This window comes from Somniosus microcephalus, chromosome 13, assembly GCF_052327205.1.
Source record: "Somniosus microcephalus isolate GS21.2 chromosome 13, FLI_Smic_1.0, whole genome shotgun sequence".
NCBI classification, from domain to species: domain Eukaryota; kingdom Metazoa; phylum Chordata; class Chondrichthyes; order Squaliformes; family Somniosidae; genus Somniosus; species Somniosus microcephalus.
Window position 1 is genome coordinate 5818800 of NC_140999.1, and position 24557 is coordinate 5843356.

At 49.9% G+C, this 24557-nt stretch overlaps 1 protein-coding gene across 1 annotated transcript in view; it reads right to left on the reverse strand.

Moving 5' to 3' along the window:
- cilp2 (cartilage intermediate layer protein 2) overlaps positions 1–24557 on the reverse strand; it is a 59768-nt gene that overhangs the window by 29653 nt on the left and 5558 nt on the right. Inside the window, exons 2-4 of the mRNA XM_086005982.1 lie at positions 15043–15144; positions 7001–7270; positions 4215–4397 (exon numbers count right to left, since the gene is read on the reverse strand). Of these exons, the coding sequence (XP_085862108.1) occupies positions 4215–4397; positions 7001–7270; positions 15043–15144 (555 nt within the window). The remainder of the gene's footprint in view (positions 1–4214; positions 4398–7000; positions 7271–15042; positions 15145–24557) is intronic.

Genomic DNA, 24557 nt, shown 5'->3' on the forward strand with positions numbered 1-24557 from the left:
ACGTCCCATCCTGGGATTCCTCTCTCCATCGGGGAAGAGTAGGATGATCAGGGAAACGTCACACTTCAGAGTCGCACAGCAAGATTCCGACAGGACACATTCCATTCAAAGGGTAAAGTGAATAACAACAACAGCTTGTATTAGTAAAACGTCCCAAGGCGCTTCACAGGAGCGATTATCAAACAAAATTTGACACCGAGCCACATAAGGAGGACTTGCTGCTGACGGAAGTGGTGGAAGCGGACACACCCCACTGTTCAAAAAAGGTGGTAGAGAGAAAACGGGGAATTACAGACTGGTAAACCTGACATCGGTAGTGGGGAAAATGCCAGAGTCCATTATAAGAGGTGTAATAGCAGAGCACTTGGAAAACAGAACCAGGGGTCACAGTCTAAGGATAAGGGGTAAGCCATTTAGGGCAGAGATGAGGAATTTCTTCACCCAGAGAGTGGTGAACCTGTGGAATTCTCTACCACAGAAGGCAGTGGAGGCCAATTCATTAAATATATTCAAGAAGGAGTTGGATATATTTCTTAAGGATAAAGGGATCAAGGGGTATGGGGCGAAGGCAGGGATAGGGTACTGAATTTGGATGATCAGCCATGATCGCATTGAATGGCAGAGTAGGCTCGAGGGGCCGAATGGCCTACTCCTGCTCTTATCTTCTATGTTTCTATGTTTCAAGGGGAGACTGGATAGGCACTTGAGGGAAATAAACTTGCAGGGCTACGGGGATAGAGCGGGGGAATGGGACTGACTGGATTGCTCTACAGATGGGCCAAATGGCCTCCTTCTGTGCCGTTATGACTCTATATGACTCTATATATTAGGGCAGGTGACCAAAAGCTTGGTCAAAGACGTCGGTTTTAAGGAGCGTCTCAAAGGAGGAGAGAGAGGCGGAGAGGTTTAGGGAGGGAATTCCAGAGCTTGGGGCCCAGGCAGCTGAAGGCACGGCCGCCAATGGTGGAGCGATTAAAAATCGAGGATGCTCGAGAGGCCAGAATTAGAGGAGCGCAGGGATCTCAGAGGGTTGTAGGACTGGAAGAGGATACAGAGATAGGGAAGGGCGAGGCCATGGAGCGATTTGAACACAAGGATGAGAATTTTAAAATCAAGGCGTTGCCGGACCGGGAGCCAATGTAGGTCAGCGAGCACAGGGGGTGATGGGTGAACGGGACTGGGTGTGAGTTAGGACACGGGGCAGTGAGCACAGGGGGTGATGGGTGAACGGGACTGGGTGTGAGTTAGGACACGGGGCAGTGAGCACAGGGGGTGATGGGTGAACGGGACTGGGTGCGAGTTAGGACACGGGGCAGTGAGCACAGGGGGTGATGGGTGAACGGGACTGGGTGTGAGTTAGGACACGGGGCAGTGAGCACAGGGGGTGATGGGTGAACGGGACTGGGTGTGAGTTAGGACACGGGGCAGTGAGCACAGGGGGTGATGGGCGAACGGGACTGGGTGTGAGTTAGGACACGGGGCAGTGAGCACAGAGGGCGATGGGTGAACGGGACTGGGTGTGAGTTAGGACACGGGGCAGTGAGCACAGAGGGTGATGGGTGAACGGGACTGGGTGTGAGTTAGGACACGGGGCAGTGAGCACAGAGGGCGATGGGTGAACGGGACTGGGTGTGAGTTAGGACACGGGGCAGTGAGAACAGGGGGTGATGGGTGAACGGGACTGGGTGCGAGTTAGGACACGGGGCAGTGAGCACAGGGAGTGATGGGTGAACGGGACTGGGTGCGAGTTAGGACACGGGGCAGCAGATAGTAGAATTAGACACAGGGCTATGGGGGGGGGTGGTGGGGAGAGCCGCACAGTGGATTTTAGACCTTAATTGCTCTAGCAAAGAGCTGACACACACAATGGGCCAAATGGCCCCCATTAAGCCTCAGTATCATTCTGGTGAACCTGCACTGCTCCCCCTCCACGGCCAATATATCCTTCCCGAGGTGCGGGGCCCTGAACTGAACGCGGTTACTCCAGGTGGGGTCTGACCAGAGCTCTGTACAACTGAAGCATCACGTCCTCATATTCCAGCCCCCTCGACATAAAGGCCAACATTCCATCAGCCTTCTTGATTACTTTTGGTACCCGTGCACTAAGCTTCAGTGATCGGTGTACACGGACACCCGAGTCCCTGCACTCCTCCACAGCTCTTTGTCTCTCAACATTAAGAAAATATTCCTCTCTCTCTGTCTCTCTCTCTCTGTGTCTCTCTCTCTCTCTCTGTCTCTCTGCCTCTCTCTCTCTCTCTGTCTCTGCCTCTCTCTGTCTCTCTCTCTCTGTCTGTCTCTCTCTGTCTGTCTCTCTCTCAATTCAATTCAAATTGCTTTATTGGCATGACAAGATACATCTTATGTTGCCAAAGCACAGAAAAAGAACATATATAATTGAACACATAAACGCAGATCTAGGCGTACAGTCTATAGACAAATATACCCATGTATACATAAATATACACACATATAACATACGTATAGTCTTTTCTTAGATTCACTGGTCACTGGTTGTCCCTCTGCTTATGGCAAGCTGTAACATAGTTTGCCGCTAATGTTACACATTTTCTCTGTTCCCCTAATAGATATGGGAGTTTTTGGTGGTCATTCAAATTTTTGAATTCAGGGCATATTTTTATGAATTTTGGGTAGAAATTCCCCCTTATGTCCTGATAGTTTCCACAAGTTGTGAGGAAGTGCATCTCTGTCTCCACCTCTCCCTGACTGCAGTGAGAGCACAGCCTGTCCTCTCTGGGCAGCCAGGTCTGCCTGTGTCTGCCTTTTTTGATGGCCAGGCTATGCTCACTAAGTCTGTACATTGTCAAGGTTTTTCTCAGTTTGCTATCTTTCACCATGGTCAGGTAATCAGCCTTGGTGTACGGTCTGTTTAGGGCCAAATAGCAATCGAGTTTGTTTTGGGTTTTTGTCGTTTCTGTCCAATATGTCAAATATTTTTCCTTTTGTTTAGTAATAATTGTGTTGGGTCGAATTCTCGGATGTCACTGTCCTGGGGCTCTCTCTGTCATGTCTCTCTCTCTCGGTCTCTCTCTCTCTCTCGGTCTCTCTCTCTCTCTCTCTCTCTCGGTCTCTCTCTCGGTCTCTCTCTCTCTCTCTCGGTCTCTCTCTCTCTCTCTCGGTCTCTCTCTCTCTCTCTCGGTCTCTCTTTCTCTCTCTCGGTCTCTCTTTCTCTTTCTCTGTCTCGTATCCAAAGTGGACGAACTACCCACAGCCTGTTTACCACGGTCTGCGCTGTGAGAACTGGTGCAAAGCTTCGCATGGGGCTAAAAGGGTTAAATTCCGAGGACAGGTTGCACAGACTGGGCTTGTATTCCCTCGAGTTTAGAAGATTAAGGGGTGATCTAATCGAGGTGTTTAAGATGATTAAAAGGATTCGGTAGGGTAGAGAGAAACTATTTCCTCTGGTGGGGGGAGTCCAGAACAAGGGGGCAGAACCTTAAAATTAGAGCCAGGCCATTCAGGGGTGATGTCAGGAAGCACTTCTTCACACAAAGGGTGGTGGAAATCTGGAACTCTCTCCCCCAGAAAGGCTGGGGGTCAATTGAAAATTGCAAAGCTGTGATTGATAGATTTTTGTTAGGGAAGGGTATTAAGGGTTATGGAACCAAGGCGGGTAGATGGAGTTAAGATACAGATCAGCCATGATCTCACTGAATGGCGGAACAGGCTCGAGGGGCTGAATGGCCTCCTATGATCCTAACAGCCCCACGAGGCCCAATCTGAGAGGGATGCTTCGTTTTTGGATCACCCTCCCCTGCCAATAAACCGTTCATAAAAACATAGAAACATAGAAGATAGAAGCAGGAGTAGGCCATTCGGCCCCTCGAGCCTGCTCCGCCATTCAATGAGATCATGGCTGATCATCCAAACTCAGTACCCTGTCCCTGCTTTCTCCCCATACCCCTTGAGCCCTTTAGCCTTAAGAAATATATCCAACTCCTTCTTGAATATATTTAATGAATTGGCCTCCACTGCCTTCTGTGGTAGAGAATTCCACAGGTTCACCTCTCTCTGGGTGAAGAAATTCCTCCTCATCTCAGTCCTAAATGGCTTACCCCTTATCCTTAGACTGTGACCCCTGGTTCTGGACTCCCCTGCCATCGGGAACATCCTTCCTGCATCTAGTCTGTCTAGTCCTGTTAGAATTTTATAAGTTTTGATGAGATCCCCAAACAGGCGGTGTGCTTCGCTCTTACCCTGACACGGGGCTGTAGTGCACCCTCGTCGCTCGATGCCCTTCCCCTTGCATTTTGGGAACACGATGAAGCGGAAGCGCATGTTGCTTGTGCAGGTGCGCTGTCGGGCCTGGATGCCGGCTCCCCCGCACGCGGTGGCTGAACACGAGCTCCACTCTGACCAGTGCGACCAGTAGGTTTGAACTGAGAACGGAGTTCACAAAAGATAGAGGGTGAAATCAGCGCATGCCGATTACCACATGGTCAGATGTCATGTCGAGCTTTCCCAACATAGCTCAGAGTGGCACCCCTCAAAGTGGCACCCCTCAAAGTGGCACCTCTCAAAGTGACACCCCTGAAAGTAGCACCCCTCAAAGTGGCACCCCTCAAAGTGGCACCCCTCAGAGTGGCACCCCTCAGAGTGGCACCCCCTCAGAGTGGCACCCCCTCAGAGTGGCAGCCCCTGAGTGGCACCCCCTCAAAGTGACACCTCTCAAAGTGGCACCTCTCAAAGTGGCACCCCTCAGAGTGGCACCCCCTCAGAGTGGCACCCCCTCATAGTGGCACCCCTCAAAGTGACACCTCTCAAAGTGGCACCCCCAAAGTGGCACCTCTCAAAGTGGCACCCCTCAAAGTGGCACCCCTCAAAGTGACACCTCTCAAAGTGGCACACATGAATGGCCCCAATTTTAACTCCAGGTGGATTCCCCGCTCAGGCCTGAGTTAAAATTATAGTCGGTCCTCAATCAACGTTCCCTTTAAGCTGCGCGGCCACACGGCGCTCGGCGGGTCCCGTTGAGCCGGCTTTTAAAATTGTAAAAACCGCGCAGGCGCGGAATTTTGAAAAGCCCGCGCAGCCCGTTAAAGGGGTCGCGCGGGCCAAAGAAAAATGAGAAGGAACATTGGTCTCAATTATGTCATGGGGCCGCAACATACAGACATAAAGAAGGACCCCGTTGGCTCTGGGCGTGTGTCCTTGTCGCCTGCTCAGGAGAGCAGGTTAAAATTGCAGATGTTGCGATCAAGGCGGTTTTCGGACAGGTGAGAGCCCGGGCGCCTTTAACTGCCCGCCCGCCAGGTTTCTGCTCAGCAAGTGGGGTTAAAATCGCCCAACAATCAGGTGCAAGAATGAAAGAACAACAGAAAATGCTAGAAACACTCAGCAGGCCAGGCAGCATCCGTGGAGAGAGAAACAGAGTTAACGTTTCAGGTCTGGGACCCTTCATCAGAACTGGAAAAAGCTGGAAATGTAACAGATACTAAGCAGATGCAGAGACGGCGGGGGGTTGGGGGGGGGGGGGTTAGGAGGGGAGGAAGGAATTCAAAGAACATCCTGTACTTTTGTAAGAGGCAGGAAAGATAAAATGTTGCAAATGGGAATGGCAAAAATCATACTGCATGAAAAATGGGGGCAGGGATAATTATCTGAAATTGTTGGAACTCGATGTTGAGTCCGGCAGGCTGCAAAGTGCCCAATCGAAAGATGAGGTGCTGTTCCTCGAGCTTCCGTTGAGCTTCATTGGAACAATGTAATAGGCCGAGGACAGAGAGATCAGAGCGGGAGTGAAGCGGAGAATTAAAGCGACAGGCGACCGGAAGCTCAGGGTCACCCTTACGGACTGAACGGAGGTGTTCCGCAAAGCGGTCGCCCAAGCTGCCTGGCCTGCTGAGTATTTCCAGCATTTTCTGTTGTTATTTCAGATTTCCAGCATCCGCAGTATTTTGCTATTATATAGGTGCAAGAATGATGTATGTAAAGTAGATACATCATACTTTCACCTGATTGGTTCAAACATAATGGCCCAGAAATTCGAGTCCCAACACGTGAGTACGCACGGAGTACTCACGCGTGGACCCGATGGAAGTGCCGGTTTCTTGCATGCACTACGCATGCGCGGGAAACCGGCATTTCCGATCCTCTGACCCAAGGGGTTCAGAGGTCGAACCCGTGCGCGCAGGAGTCTGCGCCTGCGCGTTGAACTTCCTCTTTTTTTACAGGTTTGCCCGTGTGTGAAGGCCTCTACATTTTACACATTAAAAAAGCCAGACGTAAGGACTTCATTTTAAAAGGTAAGTGGTCAATTAATTAAAATTAGAACATTTTTTCCACAGGTTTATTATTTTTTAATACTTTACATTAAGGTAAGTGTATTTTTAGCCCCGATCTTTTATAAAATTATTTTTTTCAAAAATTTAAATTATTGTTTAAAATAGTTATTTAATGTTATTTATAGTTGATTTAAATAGTGTGATGTTTTTTTCAAATTTATTTTAAGGTTAAGTACTGTTTTGGGGGCCGGAGTTTTCATGAGTTTGACAGTTTTTTCTGTCAAACTCATGAATGGGCTTTTCCCTCCTTCGATTGGTTGCCCAGTGCTCACGTGATCCCAGCCGACGCATCGCACTAACTACGCCGCTGGATCACGCAAGCACAGCGCGCTGGGAGCTGGACCGGGCCACAGACAGGAAATGCACGCAGGCCCAGGCCTCAACTGCCGGCGCGCTGTGTAAGTGTAGGTCGGGGGGCTTGCACCCGCGGGAAGCCCCCGACACCAATTTCTGGGCCAATATTTACAAATCATGAATGAACAAGTATATATTTTTTTAAAGTGTAAAAAGAGAGAGAAAGCCAGTCATTTCCCACTAGTATTTTCTGACCTGAACAACCAGGCATCTCCCCAAGGGAAAGAGCTGGAGAGTTACAGTCAGGTGGCGAGGTGTCAGGCAGATGAAGAGAAGTGGGAGAAAGATATTACGGAGCAAGGAACGTTGGCGAGGACACCGAGATAAGGAGACGTCCCACCTACCTACAGGGCACTGGAATCGGACATGGTAATTGGAGCAAGTCCTGCCCTCTGGCTGCTCCTTGTTGACACACCAGAACCCCTTGTCTGGGCTGTAATGGACCACCTCTCCGGTTTGGTTTGCTTTCACCCATTCCGTCGTGCGCGCCTCGATGGACACGGGCCGTGCGCACACCCGCTCCCGGTAGTAGAAGCGGATGGCTTCTAACCGCTCAAAGTCTCCATTCCCGCCAGGGTGGTCGATGTTGAACCAGGAGGTCCACTCTGTCACACCTGTGCGGAAATGAAAGGTGCCAATCATTAACATCAAACAATCGGCTTAAAATTTGACTAATGCGCACCAGCTTCTCTCAGTGAGTTAGCACTCTGGCCTCCGAGCCAGAAGGTCGTGGGTTCGTGTCCCGCTCCAGAGACTTGAGCACCATAATCCCGGCCGATACTCCCAGTGCCTGTACTGAGGGAGCGCTGCACTGTCGGAGGGGCAGTACTGAGGGAATGCTGGACTGTCGAGGGGCAGTACTGAGGGAGCGCTGCACTGTCGGAGGGGCAGTACTGAGGGAGTGCTGCACTGTCGGAGGGGCAGTGCTGAGGGAGCGCTGCACTGTCGGAGGGGCAGTACTGAGGGAGCGCTGCATTGTCGGAGGGGCAGTGTTGAGGGAGCGCTGCACTATCAGAGGGGCAGTGCTGAGGGAGCGCTGCACTGTCGGAGGGGCAGTACTGAGGGAGTGCTGCACTGTCGGAGGGGCAGTACTGAGGGAGTGCTGCACTGTCGGAGGGGCAGTACTGAGGGAGTGCTGCACTGTCGGAGGGGCAGTACTGAGGAAGCGCCGCACTGTCGGAGGGGCAGTACTGAGGGAGCGCTGCACTGTCGGAGGGGCAGTACTGAGGGAGTGCTGCACTGTCGGAGGGGCAGTACTGAGGGAGTGCTGCACTGTCGGAGGGGCAGTACTGAGGGAGTGCTGCACTGTCGGAGGGGCAGTACTGAGGAAGCGCTGCATTGTCGGAGGGGCAGTACTGAGGGAGCGCTGCACTGTCGGAGGGGCAGTACTGAGGGAGTGCCGCACTGTCGGAGGGGCAGTACTGAGGGAGTGCTGCACTGTCGGAGGGGCAGTACTGAGGGAGTGCTGCACTGTCAGAGGGACAGTACTGAGGGAGCACTGCACTGTCAGAGGGACAGAACTGAGGAAGCGCCGCACTGTCGGAGGGGCAGTACTGAGGGAGTGCTGCACTGTCAGAGGGACAGTACTGAGGGAGCACTGCACTGTCAGAGGGGCAGAACTGAGGAAGCGCCGCACTGTCGGAGGTGCCGTCTTTCAGATGAGACGTCAAACCGAGGCCCCATCTGGTGGTTCAAGTGAATGTGGCACCACAGGAAGAAGAGCAGGGGAATTCTCCCCAGTGCCCTGACCAACATTCCTCCCTCAACCAACTCCACCAAAAATAGATGTGGGCTCTTGCTGTGTGCAAAATGGCTGCTGTATTTGCATGCAGAACAACAGCTGCTGCAATTAAAATATCATTCCACGCAAAGTGTTATGACACTATTCCGAGAAATGAGGTAAGGCCCTGTGTAAACATCCCGAGGAATTTTACAGGGAGAGCGATAGACACAGGACAGGAGTTAGGAACGAAGCGAAGGCAAGGTGACTGAAAGCTCAGTCCAGAGGAGGGTTTCGGAGTGGAGAGAAAGGCAATGAAGAGCAAGGGGGTGACACCAATGGTGGGGACAGAGGGCTGAGCATTAATGGACATGTTGGGTGTAGAGCTGGAGAGAGTCACACAGACATCAGAAGGCAAATTTCTCAAAGAATGAAGGATATGGGGATCGGGCGGGAAAGTGCAGTTGAGGTAGAAGATCAGCCATGATCTTATTGAATGGCGGAACAGGCTCAAGGGGCCGAATGGCCGACGCCTGCTCCTAATTATTCTATTCTTTTGATAAAAAACAAGTTAGACAGTGGTTTACATTTTCTTTTGATACTTTTTGTGAATTTTTATTTCATGAAAGTGAGCAACATCAATTGTAGACTATCTAATCAGGAACTCAGTGCCAGTGTCAAACACTCCCAGGGCAGGTACAGCACGGGTTAGATACAGAGTAAAGCTCCCTCTACACTGTCCCATCAAACACTCCCAGGGCAGGTACAGCACGGGTTAGATACAGAGTAAAGCTCCCTCTACACTGTCCCATCAAACACTCCCAGGGCAGGTACAGCACGGGTTAGATACAGAGTAAAGCTCCCTCTACACTGTCCCATCAAACAGTCCCAGGGCAGGTACAGCACGGGTTAGATACAGAGTAAAGCTCCCTCTACACTGTCCCATCAAACACTCTCAGGGTAGGTACAGCACGGGTTAGATACAGAGTAAAGCTCCTTCTACACTGTCCCATCAAACACTCCCAGGGTAGGTACAGCACGGGTTAGATACAGAGTAAAGCTCCCTCTACACTGTCCCATCAAACACTCCCAGGGCAGGTACAGCACGGGTTAGATACAGAGTAAAGCTCCCTCTACACTGTCCCATCAAACACTCCCAGGGCAGGTACAGCATGGGTTAGATACAGAGTAAAGCTCCCTCTACACTGTCCCATCAAACACTCCCAGGGCAGGTACAGCACGGGTTAGATACAGAGTAAAGCTCCCTCTGCACTGTCCCATCAAACACTCCCAGGACAGGTACAGCACGGGGTTAGATACAGAGTAAAGCTCCCTCTACACTGTCCCCATCAAACACTCTCAGGGCAGGTACAGCACGGGTTAGATACAGAGTAAAGCTCCCTCTACACTGTCCCCATCAAACACTCCCAGGGCAGGTACAGCACGGGTTAGATACAGAGTAAAGCTCCCTCTACACTGTCCCATCAAACACTCCCAGGGCAGGTACAGCACAGGTTAGATACAGAGTAAAGCTCCCTCTACACTGTCCCATCAAACACTCCCAGGGCAGGTACAGCACGGGTTAGATACAGAGTAAAGCTCCCTCTACACTGTCCCCATCAAACACTCCCAGGGCAGGTACAGCACGGGTTAGATACAGAGTAAAGCTCCCTCTACACTGTCCCCATCAAACACTCCCAGGGCAGGTACAGCACGGGTTAGATACAGAGTAAAGCTCCCTCTACACTGTCCCATCAAACACTCCCAGGGCAGGTACAGCATGGGATTAGATACAGAGTAAAGCTCCCTCTACACTGTCCCATCAAACACTCCCAGGGCAGGTACAGCACGGGTTAGATACAGAGTAAAGCTCCCTCTACACTGTCCCATCAAACACTCCCAGGGCAGGTACAGCACGGGTTAGATACAGAGTAAAGCTCCCTCTACACTGTCCCATCAAACACTCCCAGGGCAGGTACAGCACGGGTTAGATACAGAGTAAAGCTCCCTCTACATTGTCCCATCAAACACTCCCAGGGCAGGTACAGCACGGGTTAGACACAGAGTAAAGCTTCCCCTACACTGTCCCATCAACCATTCCCAGGGCAGGTACAGCACGGGTTAGATACAGAGTAAAGCTCCCTCTACACTGTCCCATCAAACACTCCCAGGGCAGGTACAACACGGGGTTAGATAGAGAGTAAAGCTCCCGCTACACTGTCCCATCAAACACTCCCAGGGCAGGTACAGCTCGGGTTAGATACAGAGTAAAGCTCCCTCTACACTGTCCCATCAAACACTCCCAGGGCAGGTACAGCACAGGTTAAATTTAGTGAAATGATTGAAATCAGAAGGGCATTCTAAGCAACAATATGATTTTTTTCCCCCACCATTTCCCACCAGAATTACTCTTTTGGCTTAGAATCATAGAAGCATAGAATCATACTACACAGAAGGAGGCCATTCGGCCCGTCTTGCCCGAGCAGGCTCTTTGAAAGTGCTCTCCAATCAGTCCCACATTTTAATGCTGTTTTTAATATGACCAATTTATCCCGGGTATAGTTACAGACTTTGTACAAGGCTCATTAATATTCACAAGTATTTAAATTCGGGGCTTCCCCAATGCAACTCAGAATGCCGGAGTTTCCCAGTCGCCATGTCACCTCCTCCAAACATATCCAGCTCTCTCCTTGCAGCCAGGCGACCTTCACTAGTTGCTGCAGCTTCCCTGTACTGTGTTCAGTTCTGGGCACCGCACCTTACAGCAGATCTATTGGCCTTGGAAGGAGGGCAGCGCAGATTCACCAGACTGTTACCAGAGCTCCAAGGGTTAGATTATGAGGAGAGATTACATAAACTAGGCTTGTATTCCCGGGAATATCGAAGGTTAAGGGGTGACATGATTGAGGTTTTTAGGATTTTGAAAGGAATTGATTGGGTAGATAGAGAGAAACGTTTTCCACTGGTGGGGGGCGGGGGGAGTCTAGGACAAGGGGACAAACCTTAAAATCAGAGCCGGGCCATTCAGGAGAGAAGTTAGGAAACACTTCTGCACGCAAACATAGAAACATAGAAGATAGGAGCAGGAGTCGGCCATTCGGCCCCTCGAGCCTGCTCCACCATTCAATTCAATTCAATTCAATTCAAATTGCTTTATTGGCATGACAAGATACATCTTATGTTGCCAAAGCACAGAAAAAGAACATATATAATTGAACACATAACGCAGATCTAGACATACAGTGTATAGACAAATATACCCATGTATACATAAATATACACACATATAATATACCTATGATAATATAATATATCAATGAGATCATGGCTGATCATCCAAATTCAGTACCCTGTCCCTGCTTTCTCCCCACATCCCTTGATCCCTTTAGCCTTAAGAAATATATCCAACTCCTTCTTGAATATATTTAATGAATTGGCCTCAACTGCCTTGTGTGGTAGAGAATTCCACAGGTTCACCACTCTCTGGGTGAAGAAATTCCTCCTCATCTCAGTCCTAAATGGCTTACCCCTTATCCTTAGACATGTGACCCCTGGTTCTGGACTCCCCCGCCATCGGGAACATCCTTCCAGCATCTAGTCTGTCTAGTCCTGTTAGAATTTTATAAGTTTCAATGAGATCCTCTCTCATTCTTCTAAACTCCAGCGAGTATAAGCCCAATCGACCCAATCTCTCCTCATACGTCATTCCTGCCATCCCAGGTATCAGCCTGGTGAATCTTCGCTGAACTCCTTCCATGGCAAGAACATCCTTCCTCAGTTAAGACGACCAAAACTGCACACAATACTCAAGGTGTGGTCTCACCAAGGCCCTGTACAACTGCAGCAAGACATCCTTGTTCCTGTACTCGAACCCTCTCGCTACGAAGGCCAACATACCATTTGCCTTCTTAACCGCCTGCTGCACCTGCATGCTAGAAGTGTGGAACTCTCTCCCGCAAAAAACAATAGATGAAAGTTCAATTAATAAATTTATATCTGAGATCGCACAGATTTTTGCTAGACAACCTTAGAAAAGGATATGGAGCCAAGGCAGGTGGATGGAGTTGAGGTACAGGCCTCCTCCTGTTCCTGTGTTCCCTGCAGCCAGGCCGCTCCTAACCTGGCATGCGCCAAGCCTTGGGGACACAGCAAGATATTTAAAAGGGCTGAGGTCAGCTCCTCCTGGTGCAGGTGGGCCCCACAGGTACAGTACACCCAGAATTCTCGTTCAGATAGTTATACTCGTTTCCGTGAGGGCTTTCTTCCCCTCCCCCGCCCAGTTTCCCTCTCCTCCTGTTGTGGTACTGAGCCCCACCGGCCCGGGTTCAATTCCCTGGGTCTGTGAGCCGATCTCAAGCGGGGCGGCGGGGATGGGAGGGGCGGCGGGGGGAGCGAGGGGAGGGGGAGCGGTTGTTGTCCTATGGTCAGGAGCAGAGAATGTTAAGGGGCGATTTGATAGAGGTGTTCAAAATTATAAGGGGTTTTGATAGAGCAGGAACAGGAGTAGGCCATTCAGCCCCTTGAGCCTGTGATCTGTATCTTAACTCCATCTATCTGCCTTGGCTCCATATCCTTTTATACCCTTGTAGACAGGTAGGAGGGTCAGTAACCAAAGGACACAGATTGAAGGTAATTGGCAAAGGCACCAGAGGGGAGATGAAGAGAAATTGTGTTACGCAGCGAGCTGTTCTGATCTGAAAGAGTGGTGGAAGCCGATTCAGTACTAACTTTGAAAAGGGAATTGAATCTCTCTACTTTAAAAAGGAAAAAAATTACTGGGCTGTGGGGAATGAGTGGGACTGGCTGGAGAGCTCTTTCAAAGAGCCGGCACAGGCACGATGGGCCGAATGGCCTCCTTGTGTGCTGTATCGTTCTCTGAATTGACCTCAGCATCCCTCGGTTGGGGGGTGGGAAATGAGCCAGGATTTCCCAGCCCTGATCAAATGTCGGGTGAGGGTTGGCCATGATGCCCCCAACAGTCGAATAGCCAGCCAATAATCACTAAGCACGCAACGAATGGACGCCCAGACAAGTGATCCAGCAGGACTCTATGACGTCAGGAGAGGAAATAGAAAAAGACAGAAGAAACAAAAGGAGACGGAGGTCACTGAGCGAGCGAGCACTGATCCCCGCCGGCGGGCTGTACCTTTAAAAGAGAGAGGGGCACGAGACGAAAGTTCAGCGACCTTCTTTCCTGCTGACAGGCGACCGAGCCGCTTGCATTACGGGAGCTGTCAATCAATGGTGTCTGCCGGGCATGCAGTGTGACTGTCTGCTGAACTCTTGCTTGCTCAAACTCCCAGCGTTCATGATTCAAAGCTTTTTATTCCAGCCACCCCACCCCACCCAGGGAGGTTTGAAACAGTCGGCGAACGCATTTTTTAATCAGTTGGAAGCTTAGCAAAGAAGCACAGAGTAAATGATACTAATTATCGCAAGCCAATGCAGTGCTTTCGAAGGGATACTCCGGGATAATAGGAACAGGAGGAGGCCATTCAGCTCCTCGAGCCTGCTCCGTCATTCAATGAGATCAGCGACCTAACCCCATATACCCGCATTTGCCCCATATCTCTTAATACCTTTGGTTAACAGAAAGCTATCAATCTCAGATTTTAAAATTAACAATTGATCTAGCATCAATTGCCATTTGCGGAAGAGAGTTCCAAACTTCTACCACCCTTTGTGTGTAGAAGTGTTTCCTAATTTCACTCCTGAAAGGTCTGGCTCTAATTTTCAGACTATGCCCCCTAGTCCTAGACTCCCCAACCAGCGGAAATAGTTTCTCTCTCTCTACCCTATCGGTTCCCCTTAATATCTTGAAAACTTCGATCAGTTCGCCCCTTAACCTTCTAAATTCTAGGGAATACAACCCGAGTTTGTGTAATCTCTCCTCGTAACTTAACCCTTGAAGTCCGGTTTAGCTGGGGCTGGGGGAGGGTGTTGGATTTTAATTGTCCCCCCCCACCCCACTTTGAGCAGTTAAAACAGACGGTTCCATTTGAGAATGAGAGGTGATCTGTGGAGGCTCAGTCGTTGAGTATATTCAAGGCCGAGATCGGTAGATTTTTGGACTCTAGGGGAATCGAGGGATATGGGGATCGGGCGGGAAAGTGGAGTTGAGGTCGAAGATCAGCCATGATCTTATTGAATGGCGGAGCAGGTTCGAGGGGCCGAATGGCCGATTCCCGCACCTAATTCGTATGTTCCGTCCCAAAACTCGATCCCAGGCACTTACCTGGAGGCTGGCGGGTGGCCAAGGGCTGCCCGATCTCCAGCTGCCACTTCACGCCCGTTCGGTGGCATTTTAAGTGAGGCCTGACATGAATCAGTCATTCATGAAAGAAAGACTTATGAAATAATACTGAGCGGCCTGTGGGTGGCGCTGTCCAGGGAGAGTATAAATACTCGGGCACGGGCCCAGCTTGCGCAGGACATTCTTAACAGGAACTAGTGAAGGACACAACTAGACCTCCACGTTTTAAAACTTTGATTAAAGCTTTGTTTAACGCTTAGACCAAGTGCCTAGTAGTTTTCTTACGTCAAGGCCCGCGAGGTAAAATACCCGGGCATGCAATTTAGGCCAGTCCGCGCGTTTCACACTTGCCCCTCCGCTCCCCCTCACCCCGAAACCCACTACGGGGGTTAAGATTGACCCCAAATTTTTACCTGGGCTCAGTGCGTGTATCCCATTGTAACCTGGCTTCCGATTCCTCCGAACCTGTTTCCATTTCTGGAATCCGGACTCATTCCCTTCGGCAGCTGCGGAAACTGTGGACGGAAATAGACTGTTTCAAAAGGAGCTGGTTAAAAAAAAGTGACACAAGAGGATCATCCGCCCGACTGTGTGCTCCAGACTTAAAACAAGTGTTGGGAGCCGGGGTAAGGCGGGAGGGAGTTGGGGTTCGAGACCTCTGGATTAAAGTGCCAAACAAAATCTACAAAATTCTCAGAGATGTGCGTACACTCAGACACACACATGGGCATTCCCATACAAACAGTGTAGAGGGAGCTTTACTCTGTAACCCGTGCTGTACCTGTCCTGGGAGTGTTTGATGGGACAGTGTAGAGGGAACTTTACTCTGTATCTAACCCGTGCTGTACCTGTCCTGGGAGTGTTTGATGGGACAGTGTAGAGTGAGCTTTACTCTGTATCTAACCCGTGCTGTACCTGCCCTGGGAGTGTTTGATGGGACAGTGTAGAGGGAGCTTTACTCTGTATCTAACCAGTGCTGTACCTGCCCTGGGAGTGTTTGATGGGACAGTGTAGAGGGAGCTTTACTCTGTATCTAACCCGTGCTGTACCTGCCCTGGGAGTGTTTGATAGGACAGTGTAGACGGAGCTTTACTCTGTATCTAACCCGTGCTGTACCTGCCCTGGGAGTGTTTGATGGGACAGTGTAGAGGGAGCTTTACTCTGTATCTAACCAGTGCTGTACCTGTCCTGGGAGTGTTTGATGGGACAGTGTAGAGTGAGCTTTACTCTGTATCTAACCCGTGCTGTACCTGCCCTGGGAGTGTTTGATGGGACAGTGTAGACGGAGCTTTACTCTGTATCTAACCCGTGCTGTACCTGCCCTGGGAGTGTTTGATGGGACAGTGTAGAGGGAGCTTTACCCTGTATCTAACCCGTGCTGTACCTGCCGTACCTTTCATAAACCCCTTGCCACTTGGACGATGTGCAGCTGCGAGAGAAACTAGAACAGCAGCAATTTCAGCCACTTCTGGTATTGTTTGCTGTGAAGCTGCACATTGAAGGAAAGAACGAATGTTTATCGTCACCACTGGTTTAGCCATCGAGAGGAGAAATACTGAAAGCGCTGGACTATTTAAAACCAGAGGGTCGGTAGAGATTCAGGGACAGGCCAGAATGAATAGAATCATCGAATCTTACAGCACAGAAGGTGACCATTCGGCCCATTGTGCCTGTGCTGGCTCTTTGAAAGAGCTCTCCAATTAGTCCCAGTCCCCCCTGCTCTTTTCCCACAGCCCTGCACATTTTTCCTTTTCAAGTATTTATCCAATTCCCTTTTGAAAGTTACTATTGAATCTGCTTCCACCGCCCTTTCAGGCAGCGCATTCCAGATCACAACAACTCGCTGCGTAAAAAACATTCTCCTCATCTCCCCTCTGGTTCTTTTGCTAATTACCTTCAATCTGTGTCCTCTGGTTACCGACCCTCCCGCCACTGGAAACAGTTTCTCCTTATTTACTCTATCAAAAGCCTTTCATAATTTTGAACACCTCGATTAAATCTCCTCTTAACCTTCTCTGCTCTAAGGAGAACAATCCCAGCTTCCCCATTCGGTCCGTGAAAGAACGATTTAAGTGCCTAACCATGTTGAATAGCCCCCCAATTGCCTCAAAGCGCAGGTGTAATAAGATGACTTTGAAGTAACAGGAATAGACCGTAGTGCACAGACCAACATGCCCCAGGTTGAATCTGTGGTCCGACGCTTTTTTTGATTTAATTAATTCTCGGGATGTGGGCGTCGCTGGCAAGGCCAACATTTCATAGAATCACAGAATCGCGCAGCACAGAAGGAGGCCATTCGGCCCAGCGAGTCTACGCCGGCTCTTTCGAAGAGCAATCCAGTTAGCCCCACTCCCCCGCTCTCTCCCCATAGCCCTGCAGTTTTTTCTCCTTCAAGTATTTATCCAATTCCCTTTTGAAGGCTACTATTGAATCTGTATCCACCGCCCTATCAGGCAGCGCATTCCAAATCCTCACCACTCGCTGCGTAAAAAGGTTTTCCCTCCTGTCGCTTCTGGTTCTTTTGCCAATCACTGTGTCCTCTGGTTAGCGACCCATCAGCCATTGGAAACAGCTTCTCTTTATTTACTCTATCGAGACCCTTCATGATTTCAAACACCTCTATCAAATCTCCCCTTGACCTTCTCTGCTCTGATGATCTGCTAGTTGAGGAGGTGGTGCTGGGCTTTCCTCTTGAGCCTCTGCAATTTTTGTAGCGGGTTTGATGCAACGGAGCGTCTCGCTAGATCCCTTCAGAGGGGGGGGGGGCGGTTAAGAGTCATCCACGTTGGGTGTGGGACTGGAGTCACCTATAGGCCCAGACCGGGTACGGACGGCAGGTTTCCTTCCCCAAAAAGGGACAGGAGTGAACCGGTTGGGTATTTATGACAATCCGACAGCTTCATGGTCACTTTTACTGATCCCAACTTTTTATTTCCAGAATTATTACTTTTTAAAATAAAACTGAATTCAAATTCTCAAATTGGCACTGTGGGATTTGAACTCAGATTTTCTGGATTATTAGTCCAGTAACATAAACACTCCGTGCTGAGCTGATTGGAGCCATTTGGCAGTCGGGGCGGGGGGGGGGGGGGTGCCCTTTCCAAATCGTTATTCAGTGACTCCCGCTAAAAAGGCATGTGTGGGATCAGCTTGGCTGAATAGCTTGGCAACACTGGCCGCCTCCTCTCATGCCTGGCAGACCCCAGTCTGTCAAATTAGGTAACCACACCTCCCCCCCCTGACCCTAAACACGGGGGCCCCACAAGGATGTGTGCTAAGCCCCCTCCTCTACTCCCTCTTCACCCACGACTGTGTGGCTGTTCATGGTTCCAACACCATCATCAAGTTTGCGGATGATACCACGGTAGTAGGCCAGATCACCAACAACGATGAGTCAGCCTACAGGGAGGAGATCCAGCATCTCGTGAAGTGGTGCGCCGATAACAACCTGGCCCTTAACATCAAGAAAACCAAAGAAATCATTGTGGACTAAAGGAAGTCTAAAGGCGGAAGTCACACCCCCATCCACATCAATGGGGCTGTGGTGGAAAGGGTGGACAGCTTTAAGTTCCTCGGAGTCCACATCACGGAAGACCTCTCCTGGTCCCTCAATACCTCCTCTCTGGTGAAGAAGGCCCAGCAGCGCCTATATTTCCTAAGGAGGCTGAAGGGATGTAACCTGTCACCCCTGATCCTCTCTAACTTTTACCGCTGCACAATAGAGAGCATCCTGGCGAACTGTATCACAGTATGGTATGGCAGCTGTAGCTACTATGACCGGAAAGCCCTGCAGCGGGTAGTCAAAACTGCCCAACGCATTACCGGCACCCGGCTACCGACCATAGAGCACATATACCAGAAACGCTGTTTACAGAGGTCACGGACCATCATCAAAGACCCTACCCACCCCAGCCACAGTCTGTTCGCCCTCCTGCCATCTGGGAGATGCTACAGATGCATTCGCACCCGAACGACCAGATTTAGGAACAGCTTCTTTCCCAGGGCTGTCATCCTACTGAACTCCACAAATAAACTCTAAAGCCTGCACATCTGCCAATGCACTTTATTATGGTTATGTTTATGTTAATGTATTACAAGTCAAATGTATGTTGAATGTTTAAATGTCTTAATCTAAATGTACACTCTCGGGAGCCGCAAGCCTACATTTCGTTGTACTGCACTTGTGCACTAACAATGACAATAAAGTTGATTATGATTATGATTATGAATGAGGCATCGGTGGGCGGACCCCTCCCATCCCGCGAATCTTACCCCAGCAGAGGTTTGACTCCTTTTGAAGGGGGTGGGTGGGGGGGAGGGGGACGCGGGGAGAAAGGAGGTAAAAGACTCCAATCCAGCCTCCATCGAAGCACTTCTGATCGCATCCCACTCCCCGCTCCACACCCGCCCACCATGCCCGGTGACATCTCCTGCCCGCCCTCCCTGCTCAACCTGAGCCTCCCTCTGCGAGGAACCGCCTCAGCTTCCCAGTGACCCCAGAAAGCTCCTCAGAGAGCGCAAAAACCCATTAAAAAAAAGTCCCCCCCAGCACTTGCAGCGGGCGTGTTGGTGCGAGCTCGATTTGCCCGCTATACACGATCTGCCCACTGTACGCGACGGCCGGTTAAACGTGGCAGTGCTATGCCAGTCCTCCACTATACAACAAGAATGCTCCTTTCGTGCGGTGGCCTTTTGCCCAGATGTTTCCATAGAAACATAGAAGATAGGAGCAGGAGTAGGCCATTCGGCCCCTCGAGCCTGCTCCGCCATGCAACGAGATCATGGCTGATCATCCAAACTCAGTACCCTGTCCCTGCTTTCTCCCCATATCCCTTGATCCCCTTAGCCTTAAGAAATATATCTAACTCCTTCGTGAATATATTTAATGAATTTCCAGCTTTGCTCTGACCTCTGCGGCTTTGTTTAAACTGCAGTCAGTGCTCAATATAAACTGTAACCGCCACCACACTTAGAGGGGATAAAAAGGGTTTAAGTACACAAAAGGGGAAAAAAGAACTCGCATTTATATAGTGCCGCATGACCTCCTAAAGCACTTTACAGCCAATGAAGTACTTTTGAAGGGCAGTCACTGTCGAATTGAACAGTAACGAGGTGCGATTTATTTATGTTTGTTCTTGCTTTGGGTGCACCTTAATGAGGTGCGAACTAGTGAGTGAGCGCAGCCGTTTCTGCCAGAAATATACGGAGCGTTTAAGGTTCTGCTTTGAAGCTGACCTCAGCGCAATAATGGCATCGCTTTCTGGTCGACATAAACGACTGCCCGTTTTAAACCTGGACGTTTTTAAGCCCGTGGTTCCCATCCGAAAAGGCTAACCTTAAAGCAACATCGACACTGGCTGAGAACGGCTGCCCAAATTCACCCTCCCTCAGTCTAAATCTTTCAGTGATCAGGGAAAACAGTAACATACATTTCACTGAATATATTTAAGAAGGAGACAGATAGATTTCTAGACACAAAAAGGCACCAAGGGTATGGGGGAGAGAGCGGGAATATGGTATTGAGATAGAGGATCAGCCATGATCATATTGAATGGCGGAGCAGGCTCGAAGGGCCGAATGGCCGACTATTTTTCTATGTTTCTATACCGATTGAGTCGGCTGGTTAATAATCTGCATTAAATTTGAGTTATCTACTCATTATCTCATTACTATTTGTGGGAGCTTGCTGTGCGCAAATTGGCTGCCGCGTTTCCTACATTACAACAGTGACTACACTTCGAAAAGTACTTCATTGGCTGTAAAGCGCTTTGGGACGTCCTGAGGTCGTGAAAGGCGCTATAGAAATGCAAGTCTTTCTTTCTTTACTAAAATCAGGAAAGGCGGAAAGGCTGAAAAATGCAATGGGCCAAGACAAACACGGCTCTAATGAAACATTAACTGTCTTTCTCTTTCCGTCCAAGTAAATTTCAACCGGTAACTTGCTTCTCTCCAAAACGCTCGGAGACTGACGCTGAGCTTGCGGAAAGTAGAAACTCAAAGATACGCATCTCACTTTCCCTTTAGGGGTCAGCCGTAGCTCAGTGGGTGGCGTGCTGGCCTCCGAATCAACATGGGTTCAAGCCCATAATGTAAATTTGAGCCCATAATCCAGGCTGACACTCCCAGTGCAGTGCTGAGGGATGTGCTGCATTGTCGGAGGGGCAGTACTGAGGGAGTGCTGCACTGTCAGATGGCAGTACTGAGGGAGCGCTGCACTGTCAGACGGCAGTACTGAGGGAGCGCCGCACTGTCGGAGGCGCAGTACTGAGGGAGCGCCGCACTGTCGGAGGGGCAGTACTGAGGGAGCGCCGCACTGTCGGAGGCGCAGTACTGAGGGAGCGCCGCACTGTCAGAGGGGCAGTACTGAGGGAGCGCCGCACTGTCAGAGGGGCAGTACTGAGGGAGCGCTGCACTGTCAGATGGCAGTACTGAGGGAGCGCCGCACTGTCAGATGGCAGTACTGAGGGAGCGCCGCACTGTCGGAGGGGCAGTACTGAGGGAGCGCTGCACTGTCGGAGGTGCCGTCTTTCGGATGAGACGTTAAACCGAGTCCTCGTCTGCTCTCTCAGGTGGACATAAAAGATCCCACGGCCACTATTTTGAAGAAGAGCAGGGGAGTTCTCCCCGCTGTCCTGGGGCCACTATTTATCCCTCAATCAACATCACTAAAACAGATGATCTGGTCATTATCACATTGCTGTTTGTGGGAGCTTGCTGTGCGCAACTTGGCTGCCGCGTTTCCTACATTACAACAGTGACTACACTTCGAAAAGTACTTCATTGGTTGTACAGTACAACCCCAAATTGTATCTGTCCCCAGCTGTGTACCTGCATCCTCAGCTTCTCACTACACTTATCATTTTAAATCCATCCAAATTGTAATTATGATCAACTGATAGTATTATCCATGCTCTCTCCTCAAGTCAATAAGGTTCAATATTTGGCGATATCGCTGACAGATATCAGTGTCCCATTTTTGCAGCTCCCTTCGCTATCTCCCATCCTGCCCTGGACATCCAGTCCTAGACTCCAGCAAGAGAAGTGACTCAAGATGCACACAAGCACATGTTAGTTTAAGCTCCAAGTCCTGCTGGGGGTGCAGGTTCCACGGGCATCAGCAGCCCGCTAGCACCTCACCCGAGCGCTGGTTATTCACGCGCCAGTCCCAGACACTGATGCGTGGCCCGGCTATTTGGCAACAGGAGGCGTCGCAGAAAAGTCCAAATCTGTCCTTACCCAACATTCAGACCATTTTCCAGTTTCCAGCAGTGAGAGGGGGAGGAAGGGGGGTCACTAGATAATAATTCAGGATTACTCCCTCCCTCCCCCACCCCACTGACTCCCTCACCTAGCCCAGGGACACTGAGTCCAACACAAGGCATGGTTAACTCAGGCACCGCCCGGAGACTGTACCTGGGAACTCACCTGGTCTGCCTGACCTCCTCCCAGTACATGGACCTCCTCAGCAATGTGGGGAAAGCCCATCTCAAACATCAGCGAAGGAGAAAACATTAAAGGCGGAATTGCTGGAGAATTTAAACCAACGACCCCCGCCCCGTAGAATTCCTGAATTAAACAGGTTTGACTTAACTCTTCAATATATTGATAACGATGCAAGATCGGGAATTCCGGGGGGCGCGGGGGGAGGATGTAATTCCACAAGGAAAGGTAACTTGGGGAACAAGCGGAATAAACCAGAGTACTGAAGATAAAGTAAGAGACTTGAACAAAAAACAATTACCTGAACCATCAGAGCAAATCTCAGATCTAAAGATCAATTAAGTGGCGATTATGAAGCGTATTTTTTTTGGCTTTCAAAAGTGGAAAAGCCATCATTGCAAACGGTCAACGGTATCTCGGATTCCCTTAAAGGGACAGTCAGTGGGAATTCAGGAAGATGTTCTTTAATTCGTTAAAAAAAAGTTTTTTCTTAAAAGTTTCTTACCTTGAGCTGAAGCAGGCTGCCATAAGACAAGAAGGGAGAGGAGCATCCAAACTATCTCCACCTCCATTCCCACCACTCCAACTGTTCACTAAAAAAAATTGGTGTCACCCACTGGCTTTTTATTTTGATTTTAAAAATTAATAAACTTTAACAACTTTTTTAAAATAGTTTTTGTCGGGTCTGGGGATCACTGTAAGGTGTAGATGGTCCTGTGAAGCACTAAAGCTGCTGGAGTTGTGAGTGTCGAGCAGGGTGAGATTGGCTGGTCGACAGCCCACTCGCCTTTATTTATGTTGCTGTGTCTAGCTCGCTTGATTGGTCCGAATTTCAGTCCACATTCCTGGCCCTGCTCTCTCTCTCTCTCTCTGATCTGTCAGAGGGTGAGGGGGGGCTGGTGGGGGGTAGGGGGGGGGGGTTATGGTTTGGCTATTGTTGCTTGGAACATAAATAGAAAAACAAGAAACTGGAAATAAAAGTTGCCTCCTTTTTTTTTCCAAAAAAAAAATAGGATTAGAAAAAAAGTTTCCCTTTCCCACCTGACTTGTGTGAGCCAAGTGTTTGGAAATGTAACTCCTGGAGTTTGGCAAGGTTCTTGCAGTCAGCTTAACGCCTGCTGTGCCCAAGATTCTGTATAAAGGGAACCTGTGCCTGCTGATGGACCAGGTTGTTTTAAACTAGCCGCCAAGCTCTTTGATTGAAAAACAATACATGAATTCCAAAGGGACGTTGTGTCCCGGATAGACCTCTGTCCCCCACTTCTCCCGACTGGGGTACGGTCCCATGTGAGCCAGACACCCTCCCATCTGGGCCTCAGCCAAGAGACTATTCTTTAGGCAGTGAGTGCTGGCATGCTATTCTACCATGAAGGTGTAACCCTTGGCGCAGTTGGTCGCCTCTGAGTCAGATGTTTTTGTAGGTTCAAGACCCCCCCCTCCCAACTCCAGAGACTTTGAGCCCTTAATCCAGGCTGGCGCTCCCGGTGCAGTACCGGGCGAGTGTCGCACCATCGGAGGCGCCGTCTCTCGGACGAAACCCAGGCCCCGTCTGCCCTCTCAGGTGGACGTAAAAGAGCCAGCGGCACAAATTCGAAGAAAAGCAGGGGGGAGTTCTCCCCAGTGTCCTGGGGCCAATATTTATCCCTCAACCAACATCATTAAAAACGGATTATTATGTCTGGTCATTATCACATTGCTGTTTCTGGGAGCTTGCTGTGCGCAAATTGGCTGCCGCATTTCCTACATTACAACAGTGACTACACTCCAAAATACTTCATTGGCTGTGCATCTCAAAAATGTATCGGCCCGCCAGCCCCCACCACCGTCTTCCTTTCTCCTCAACCTTTCTCTACATTTATCATCCATTCAAATTATAATTATGATGATGGACTCATGGTATTCGCCCTGCTATTGCCCTGAAGTTGTGTAAGTCGTGATATAAACACAGGTATTTCTTTAATGGCAGCCTTCAAAAGACTGGTCAATTTGTAGTTGATGATTTAAGGTTTTTTTTCAATTCTGAAGTTAAAAATATAATCCGATTCCAATTGCTCATATTTATCTGAGAGTATTTTCAATTTTAAATGTTTTTTGGGCTTAAAAATCTGTGGCTGTTCCCACCGAAGTTTGGCAGGGGTCTGTCGGGCTGCGCGGAAACTAGGGTGGGACCCTCTACCGCCCCTTACGAGTCCAAGGGATCGGTTTTCGGGCCGTCCCGTGGGGGCGGGGAGCGCGATCAGGGCAGGCTAGGCCTAGGATTTCCTTGTTGGTGGGGGGGGGGGGATCTGGAGTAGTATTCCTTCCTCCTCTTGGGCCCAGATCCTCTCCTGCACTCGGTTGGGCCAGGCAAGAAACTCCCTGCCACTTCCCGCCCAGGCCTACTGGTAAAAGCCTTTCCACCATCTACAAGGCACAAGTCAGGAGTGTGATGGAATACTCTCCACTTGCCTGGATGAGTGCAGCTTCGACAACACTCGAGAAGCTCAAC